The sequence below is a fragment of the Telmatherina bonti genome, assembly GCF_933228915.1.
Source record: "Telmatherina bonti genome assembly, chromosome: 14".
In the NCBI taxonomy this organism is placed as follows: Eukaryota; Metazoa; Chordata; class Actinopteri; order Atheriniformes; family Telmatherinidae; genus Telmatherina; species Telmatherina bonti.
Window position 1 is genome coordinate 28,258,444 of NC_136612.1, and position 10,000 is coordinate 28,268,443.

Sequence of the window (10,000 nt, forward strand, 5' to 3'; positions counted from 1 at the left end):
TGTTCTGCCACGGCGCAGGGGGAAAGTGGTCGCAGCTCGAGCTGGTTGCAAGAGCAAGCGGCTGGGCAGCAAAGGCAGTGTAGGTGTGCCCAGCAAGAACTTCCAGTGTGAAGTGTGTGAAATCTTTGTCAACTCTGAGACCCAACTGAGCCAGGTAAAATAAATATTCAAATCATGAGACATATATAAAAGTATGTAAGAAAGTGTTCACATGAAGGAGTAGGAAGAAAATGCTCATTAGACAGTGTCAATAAACCAAACACACGTTTCAAAATCACCTTATGAAGCATTTAGTACTACAAAGACTGCAGAATTTCTGGTGTAATGTACAAGGTGGGGGGAGAGAGACAAGTGTTAACACTCTGGGACTTCTCCATCCCTCTTGTGCTGCATGAAAATGAGAGATGGGAAAGGAGTCTGGGGCTCGGGGAAGTCCTCCAGATTTGTCAAGGCATACCAAGCGAGCGCTGCTGACCTGATAGGATTTTGTTCAAAAGGGCGTAGAAGTGATGTTGACTCTGCAGGGAAAAATACCCACTCTAAACACGGCAGGCAGTGGAGGAAAATGTTGCACACAATTACCTCAGCCCCACAGAGAGATGATGTGGTCGCAGAATTAATCAGAAAACAGAGCAGCTCAGATATTTACCAATTACCTTAGACACCAGGAGATTGATATTACATATTCAACTGAGTACACACACACACACACACACACCTGGAATGCTCTGTATGACAGCTAACCAGGATGTTTTGTAGGTGAGTGATACATAAGAACAATGACATTTAAAGACTGTACTTCATCCAGGAGACATTTTTAACGTCCCTGTGATGGAGGATGTGTGCATGAGTTTCAATCAGAGCTGCAGTTTTGTTTGCTACCGCATGGATGAACCCACTGAAAGCAAATTCTGAGTGCCGAAAACATTCAAGCTTCTATTTTCCCATCACTCCAAATATCATCTAATATTTTATCTATTCATTGAGCGATTGAATATTGTTTATTTTTTGTGTTAATTCTGGATATATTAGCTTCATACCCAGTTAGGGAAGTCATATTCTTTGCTTTTCTTGTTCATTTTTTGCTACTTCTGTGTGATGGGATTGTCTATACTGGAGTGCAATGTGGGGAAAAATAGAAAATATACTGGCTGCTGTGAAGCCCACAGGCTGCTTCAGCCTTAAACATATCCCACTGGTCTTATATAAACATCCTCCTTCCTGGGAGGACAAAACCCTGTAAGTACTGCAGCCAGTGGAGGAGTGCGGCAGCCCCGGAAAGTAATGTGATGTCATTTCTGTGCACTTCGGCGTGTGTCCATTATTAATTCAGTAGACAACATTTGAAGTTGTTCTGCTGTGTTACAACAGATGCTTGTTAGCCTGCTAATGTTTTTTTTTTTTTATTTATTTACTGGTTTTTGCAGCACATGAATAGCAGAAGGCACAAGGATAGGCTGGCCGGAAGACCCCCTAAACCCAAATTTACCCCCTACAGCAAGAACCAGCCGAGCTCCAGCTTAGCGGTAAGTCCCAGCATAAAGACACAGACAAACACAAAGCACTGTCACGCATATATGCATGCATACACAGGCACACTTAAGGAAGACAAACATAGCATAACTCCCTTTCCTTCCAGCAGATACGCTTCAACATCATGTTCACATTTGCCAGAACTGGAATAAATTCTGTCTGACTTGTAAAGTAATTCTAATAAAAACGCCATTTTCTAGTTCGTCTCTGTCGCAGTTAACTTATTTCATCTCAGTCCGACAAAACACGCAGTAAAACACATAAGCAGAGATTGCATTTTTGTTTAGGGGCTCCTAGAATCCATCGTGGAGAAGCTGCATGGCTGTGTGCCTGCACTGTCATAGAGGTTAAACACACTTTTACACTCAGTGAGTCCCTTACCGCTGGGACAGGTCTAAATTAGTCCTGCTCTCCCCACTGTCCAGCTCTGACAACAGCCGCCTGAATCAGCACTTCAGATTAATCACTTCTCTGCTCCTGTCATATACACACCTATCCCATCTCTCCTCATCCTCCTCCTCCTCCTCCATCCTTTCAGAACGTGAGATGGAGTGGCTATGCAGGCGGGGCTGTGTCTGCCGTGAAGAAAGTGTTCACCCAGTATAACCTCACCTCCCTCTCCTCGCAGGTCAGTGTCAGGAGAGGCTGAGACTGGGATTGCATTGGAGGGCATGAGCCTCAGCTGGCTGAACTTTAAGCCTGGTTTAAGGCTTAAGAGCAAGGGACTGAACAGGCATGATTATGTTTACATGAATCAGATGGCTCTGATGTTATGTTGTATGCATTTTACTCACTGCTAGTGATGTCAGTAGAGTTGCACTCTGATCATTTTTTGTTATTTAAAAATGTTGCAGAACTCACGGTACATTTGTGTCCTTGATGACCATAAAAGCCCCCATGATTCAGAGCAGAATGTCTCTCGTTTAGCGAAGAAAATACATTTGATTTGTGATTTAATAAAACTAATTAGCAAGAAACAGAGACAGACTAAGCTCTCAGGAGGGAAATTAATAGAGCAGTCTGCAGCGCAGATGTGTTTTTATTAAGTTTTTTTAATCCATTTGTGATTAATTTGATGACAAAAGCATGTTATCTCCATTGTTAAGACTAACTGGTAATGTAGTATTGGCAGCTATCATGCAAAAGTGAGGGCTACTCTATATGGCCCTATGAGGGAAGCAATCTTGCAGGTTGTCAGTGCGTCGCAGCTCCAACACACATTTAAGCTGCAGGGACATATTGAAAAACCTGCAAAACTGCAGCCAAATTTAGCAACCCTGCAAATAGACAACATGGGATTGCTCAAAAACTACATCAGGATAGTTCAACTGTAGCTGTAGTATTGGCATTTTTAGTATTAGCACTCCTTAGTGCTGAAGTCTCATTCTTTGTAGGCTTTTAAATTTTTGTTCATTTAAAAAATGACATTTTAATCAGGATCGCTTTGGTCACAGAGATTATTTGCATTTGCTGTAATTTTATGTTTAAGTGTTATGACTTTCTGGGACTTCCCTGCACTTGCACTTGTATATACCTGCAGAACCTAATGCAGGAAGGGCAGCAGTACACTCAAGTACAAAAGAGAGCAGACGTCAGTGACAATGGGTATGGCATTGATTACGTCTGGCTCAGTATGAAAAGGAGCAGTTTGGGTGGGTGGAGTGAGGTTGCAAACGAGGCATCTGGAGCAAGCAGCAGTTCTATGCAAGCTGCAGCGACTCTGAGATTTTGCCCTTTAGACTTGGAATTGTTGCACATCCTGGGTGATCTAAACAAAAGCGGAGAGCCCTGAGTTAAATTTGTTCACATTCTGCATTAAAATGCGTTTCCACTTGTCTTTGGTGATCTTTTGCGATCAGATCTCAGTCACCTACCTAACATGTATGCAAATAAACATGAAGTGTACGTCACACGGGCAGCTGCCGACTGAGCAACAAACAGAACTCATGTTTTGGTGAAATGGTAGATACATTCAGTGTTAATTCCTTCTATTCATAAGAAAAACAAGCTGCTTGAATGGGGAGGAAAAAGCAAAAATTAATATAGCAGAAAGAAACAATGTAGTGGCAAAGTGATAGTGAAGCTTAGTAAGTTAAATTCTTCCTTTGTACAGTAATGGCAGCTGTGCAGAAAGATTCAACTTTTAACTTTATTCCTCAGATTTAGCTTATTCCAGCTAATGTTTTGCATGCATAGTTATGAAAACTAAATATCCATTCAGTGTTGAATGGGGACAGCTGGAAATATCGGTAAATTAGAACTGAATAAAACAGCATCCTTTTCTGCATGTCCTGCTAAGTGCATAGTTACCATGTGTATTTCCTACAGTTTGCTTTACTGCAACAGCAAAGCTCCATTGATGATGTAACCTGCAGATCAACAAGTTTGTATAATTTATGTAATGTACGACTTTTAGATAAATTTCTGCAGCTCGGCTCTAAACTTTCATTAAAATGCAGCTTTAAGGACCAGTAGGACTGAGTCAGAGCTTTGTACAACTTTGTGTTCACTTCCATGGTAATTGAACCTTAAAGAGCAGATTATTAACTTTGAATTATTACTCAGTGAGTTTTGGTGCTGCTTTTTACTAATTTTATTTATTTATTTAGTTTAGTTTTTTTTTGTTTTTTTGAGGGGGGGGGGAGCAGTCCATTATTTCATGTGGACTCCTTTTTTTGCATGTGATCAAATTCAGAAGTGGCCACATGTGATCACTTCTGAATGTAGCCTACTTTTTTTTTTTTTTAAATCAAAATGAGTTCACAGCTTTCTTTACCCACTTTTGCTCAAATCATCCAGGATGCATATCAACACCAGGTCTAATGGAGCCTCTTTCAGTGCCATGCATTGATATCATGATCAGTGAGTAAAGCATTTCATCATTGGTTAAAAAGATTGCAACTATCCTTTTAACAGTGGAGAGCTTTAGAGCTACATTCTGCAAGATAATGATGAAACATCTGTGTCCATGCTGTAGTCCCAGGTTTAGTCTGTCGTCTATTGTTATATGCAAGTTTTGACACCTGTGAGCAAATCATTGAAAAGAAGAAAATGTAATTTGCTCAGTGGTGTTTTGCATATTCCTCTACTGCAGCTAAATGTCAAAGTGAAAGGGCCATATGTTTGAGAAACATGTTTGCCCAGTAACTGTGTTCAGCCCTCACTGTGTTCTTCTCTTGCTTCTCACCGTTCCCCCTCCTGTGTTCTCCAGACCAAACTGGCCTTGCAGAAGCATCTGACCAAGAGTTTGACAACTGGCTTCCTGCCCAGCCCCCTCACCCCGCCAACTCTGTGCACAGTGGCAACTAACCCATTGGCTCTGCGCCACCCGGTGGGCACCACCACCTTCATCCAGACCCCATTCCTGGGCCCCGCATTGTTCCGGCCAGCCCCGGGGCCGCTGCGGGCCACACACACACCCATCATCTTCTCCCCATATTAAGGACTTAACCACCCTCCCAGCTGAGCTCCTCCCCTTTGTCCCTTTATCAAACCCAAGGCCCTCCTTTACAGTGTGACCCACACAACGAAGGCCACACGCAAACTATGCAGCCGCCTGACTTAAAATGGGAAGAGTGCACAAGTCCTGCTGCTCACCAGGCCTGATGGCTCGGGAGCTGTTCCGATCATAAAGGCCAAGATCCCCCATCATGCCTTCTTTCTGCTCCTCTTATAATGACCTAAGGAGCAAAACAGGCCTCCAGACAGTGACTGGCGAAACGAGGCCGCTTTTATAGCCATTTCATGGGTCAACATGGTTTAAATTATGAATATTAATGTGTAATTTATTAGAGAACAAATATAGACAAAGTGTAGATGTATGTTTAGTGTGGTTGCCACAAAATAAGGTCCCTTTACTTGATGCTCTTATAAAAATGTTTTTAACTCATATGTTTGGAGGTATGATGAACAGTCCTGGTAGGTCAGTTGAATCTAAGCCATACCTGTATGGCTGCAGGAGCCAGTCTCACTGATCAGCGCGCTCAGCCAACAAGTTTGAAGAATGCTGACACATGACACTATGGATATGATAATTGTGAAGGAAAAAGAAAAAAAAAAAAAAGACCTTGCACAGTGACCCCTTTGTAACGTAAAGCCTCTGAAGAAAAAAGTGACTCCTCATTGTGGGCGGTTTGTTGCTCTGTAGCTACATACTGATATGTCTTTATGCTAAAACGTCATTAATGCTGTTATGCACACTCAGTATTGAAAAGTGTTAATCAGCCCTTGACTCTAACATCAAACGTGTCTTTTTTTTTTTTTTTCCCTTTCTGAGTCACGGCCACAGTCACAGCCCTCCAGATCTTTTTTCTTTTTCTTTTTCTTAGTCTTTTCCCCAGGATTAAGCACTCATTAAGGTCCCAAAAAGGTCAGCTTGTCAACTTTACTTTGTTTCAATTCGCAAAATCTGTCTTCAGAATGATTTCTTGCTCCACTGCATCAATTCATGCAAACTTGGAACATCATGTTTTCTTGCCAAGCAAGTGCCATGAAAAACATTTTTGCAGCTCTGGGTCTCTCACTCTGCAAAATGACATTGTTTTTTTTTTTTCTCATCCTTCCTTCTTTCACCTCACTGTCGCCCTTGATTTTCTCTGGCGTTATCTCAGCATGAGATGATGGGGAGCAGGGGAAAGCGCCACTCGCAGCACACACCATCACACACGTAATGAAGACACAATGGATAACTTGAAGATTTGATGGGATTTCAGAGCTTGATCAGAAAAAAAAAAAAGTTTGGATGGCAGTGGGTGGGAAGGCTGCTCAGCCAGATTTTGATTGACATCCTGTTGCAGTGTCTGCGCATAGCGTGGGAGGGAACAAAGCACAGTGCCATGGCAACCACATTAAAAAGCACCTTAAAACTGATTTACCTGCAAAAGCAATGAATATTGTGTTGATGTTCATCTTTTTAGTTACTGTAGGTGTATGTTTTACAATCCCATGTCAGTTTTATTGAAAAGTTTGCTTTGTAAGAAAAAAAAAACAAAACAACAAACTAAAAAGGAAAAAAAAAACCAAACAATCAGGTGAGAATGATCTCATTATGGTTTATCTATGACTATGACAAGTCTCACATTTAAAGCAATACATTTAGTATGTTTATGGTGTGTTTTCAGTGTATCAATGGCTTTATCTATTCTCTACTGTAAACTCCTGTAACAATGTGTTATGTACCCCAACACAACCAAGGGCCAATTCTGATTTGTCGGTGAAGAAGGAGCTGAAATAATAGGTTTTCCCAGTGCTGCCCTTGATGCTTGATGCTCGCGGTCAGTCTCCACATATTGCGACTGTGGGCTGAGATGTTCCAGGGTGCTTCAGCGCCATGCGACTTTACCACTTCACTTCTTAGTGGAGCACTAAAACCCTCGTACGGCTTCCGCTGAGCGTTCTTACATCGGAGGCGAGCTATTTGGAAGTGTCACAAACGCAGCATCGACTGTCATTTTACTGTTTGTGCTCATGTGTCGACTAACCCCCTTCCCACGACGGAGATCTGCTGACATCTACCCCTCCGTAACACCAAAACAAACTCTTGGCTATAGGCCTCAGAAGGACTTGGAGCGTACCCATCACCCTCCCTTCAACGGTCATACCAAATCATGTTCTCTTAAATTACAGTGACGGAGCAAATCCTATGCATTTGTACAATGTGTGTAGTTGTGTGTGACGCAGCAGTGCCATCTGTCGTGAAAAACCCTGTAACTGCCATTCAGTACTAGTGCTTCAACAAAGACCTTTCATCTAATGTGCATTTCTGTTTTTAAGGACTCCCGAAACCTTTCTGTGTAGGTAAATCCACCAGGTCCCCCCTCCCCCCTGCCATAATAATGTGATTCTCCCCCAGTCGCACTACTCAGTGAACCAACCAGCCTTTAATCTTCACTGTTTGTTTATTTGTTTTAATTGCTCAGTGGGAACCTGGACTTAGACTAACGTTTGCTTAAAATAAAGAATCTAGAGAAGGCAGATTATATGTAGAAATCTTAGAGTATCTATAGAGATTTTACCAGAGTCGCTATTGTTATCTGTATCATAATGACCTGCTATATTAGGAGAGACTAGACAATAATATTGTTGGCTCTGTATGCTTACAGGAAAAGGAATAATGCTTTTATTCTTATTTTTTTGTGTCTTTACGTGGTTTTATCAACATGTTTTTAAAAGTACAAGAGAAAATATTTAAAACAAATTTTTTTGAGTTTTTTTTTTTTTTTCTTTTCCTCCTTGATGACAATGACTGAATTATTGATGTAATTCAAGGCCTTTTTAGACAAAATCTTAAAGTCACATTCACCAGGCCTTCTCAGGGGTGACAGGATGAGCTGAAGCTAACACGACCATCCATTCAGGGTATCCCTCCAGAGCTCCAGAGAGCAGGAAACGCTGTACACATGGATGGGTTCATGAAAATAAAAAAATACAGTGCTGTACATTAGAGAGAGGAAGGGATGGATTTTGGAAAATAAAGCTTTTAGAACTTGTACCAAATGAGCTTTTTTATGTTTATGGAATGACGCATGTGTATCTGTGTGTGTGTGTGTGTGTGTGTGTGTGTGTGTGTGTGTGTGTGTGTGTGTGTGTGTGTGTGTGTGTGTGTGTGTGTGTGTGTGTGTGAATGTAGCAGCATCCCAGAAGATGGTCTCTTGGATCTTTCACCATAATGAGGAGCTCATTGGACGGAGAAATGGCTAACACTCCTCTGTTATTTTGCAGGACACATGCTGGAGAGGAAAAATCTTTGGGATTGTTGCATTTATAAAGATTTACAATAATGATAATAATATATGTTATTGGCGGTCATGATTTAGATATTTTTCTCATAAGTCTGCGTACAATCAATACAATGGCTTGAATGGGCTCCACAATCTGCTGAAGGATTTGAAGATGAGGAATGAATCCGCCTGGATTTTGAAACAGAAGCTCAAGCCTGTACCAGACATCCACTGTGTGTTTTCTTCTGTTTATTCCGCTCATACGGGATAAGCTAACCCAGCTTTTATGGGCTGTTCTTGATACTCATGTAGTTAGCTCAGTTGGCTCTGTTTTCATTTTCCAATTTTCTGGTTTATTTGAAGAATAGCCCTTGAAATGTATATTGATGTTGTTCTTTCTACCCCTGGCCAACATGCCTGCCCATGCTTTGTGGAAACCAAAGATAAGCCACATCAAATCCAGCACCTCCTGCGGTGCCAATCAAAGGGAAGCCATTGAAACCCCAGCACTTAGTGAAGCCAGTGATACGGCAGAGGGACGCGATGACCTTGCTGAGCTGCGACACCGCTGTATCCTGTGTATTGATTCATGAGCTCAGATCCATTATCTTATCAGAATGTTGTACAAGGAGGGAAATGCACACTTTTCTCCTGCTGCGGTCGGACAACACACATTCAGAAACACCCCGCTTTATAACCGTCTGTGTATGCCTTGTTAAAACAAAACATCTTCCCATTGTTGAAACAAAGCATTGAAATTTCCTTCTAGGATGAAAGTACCTTACATTGTTAGCACATTATAAATCACCACATTAAAACTGTTTTACAGGTTTCTTATTAAAAGATCAGGTAAATATAAATAATGTGAAAGACTTCTGCAGGACTGGTCTTGATACCATAATTAATAAAAATATGCAACTTTTGCATTTAGAATAACATCATAGCTAAATATAAGCATATTTTATAGAAGAGTGCAGATTTAAAATTAGTAATAAAGTCAAAATAATGTATGAAATGGCTCAAAAGTATTAATATGACAATAGCCATTAAAAAGTATTATTGTATTTATTTTTTTCCCTAAATGCAGATAAATTTTCGGCAGATAAATATTCTGTAATTATATGCAACAAACAGGAGGTAGGTTATTAAAGTGCTTTACTTTAAACTATAAGATACTGATGTACTTACAATGCTGTGCATAAGTCTTGAGTCACCCATCATTTCTTTATATTTTGTTTCCAAGCTGCCAGATTTCATTGTTTTTGTAGGTTTTATATGCATTATTATGACAGAGAAATATGATGTTTTGGTTCACTGATCCTGTGAATTATTCCAGCAAAAAAAAAGAACCTTCATGATTGTTGTACGTACAGACATGTACGTACAGACAAAGACCCCATTATAAAATACATATGTTATGAGCACCATTACACATCACGACTTCCCTTATGTTTTAGTTGCACCTATAAAAGAAAATTCCAGAGATTTTGATAGCTGTATACACAGTATTTTGTCCTCAAGGTGATTTCAAATGAGTCATCTCAGAAAGGTGTGCAGTGTGACCTTAATGTATTTGAGGCAAGTGGAAGAGAGAACGAGTGGCAGGCCGAGAAAACTATCTTGCAGGCGAACAGTATCTGATGAAATGGCAAACAAATCCATCAACACCTGATTCAGAACCTGAACGATCCATGTGGTTCTTCAGTTTATCCATCTGCTGTTGGTCAAAATCTCATTAGACATGGTTT

At 40.8% G+C, this 10,000-nt stretch overlaps 1 protein-coding gene across 1 annotated transcript in view; it reads left to right on the top strand.

Moving 5' to 3' along the window:
- znf385c (zinc finger protein 385C) overlaps positions 1 to 4,975 on the top strand; it is a gene marked incomplete at both ends in the record, with an annotated part of 88,440 nt that extends 83,465 nt beyond the window's left edge. The window contains 4 exons of the mRNA XM_079252451.1: positions 1 to 154; positions 1,428 to 1,526; positions 2,072 to 2,161; positions 4,745 to 4,975. The exon at positions 1 to 154 is cut by the window's left edge and continues 34 nt beyond it. Coding sequence (XP_079108577.1) covers positions 1 to 154; positions 1,428 to 1,526; positions 2,072 to 2,161; positions 4,745 to 4,975 — 574 coding nt within the window. The remainder of the gene's footprint in view (positions 155 to 1,427; positions 1,527 to 2,071; positions 2,162 to 4,744) is intronic.
- Between the last annotated feature and the right edge of the window lie 5,025 nt (positions 4,976 to 10,000).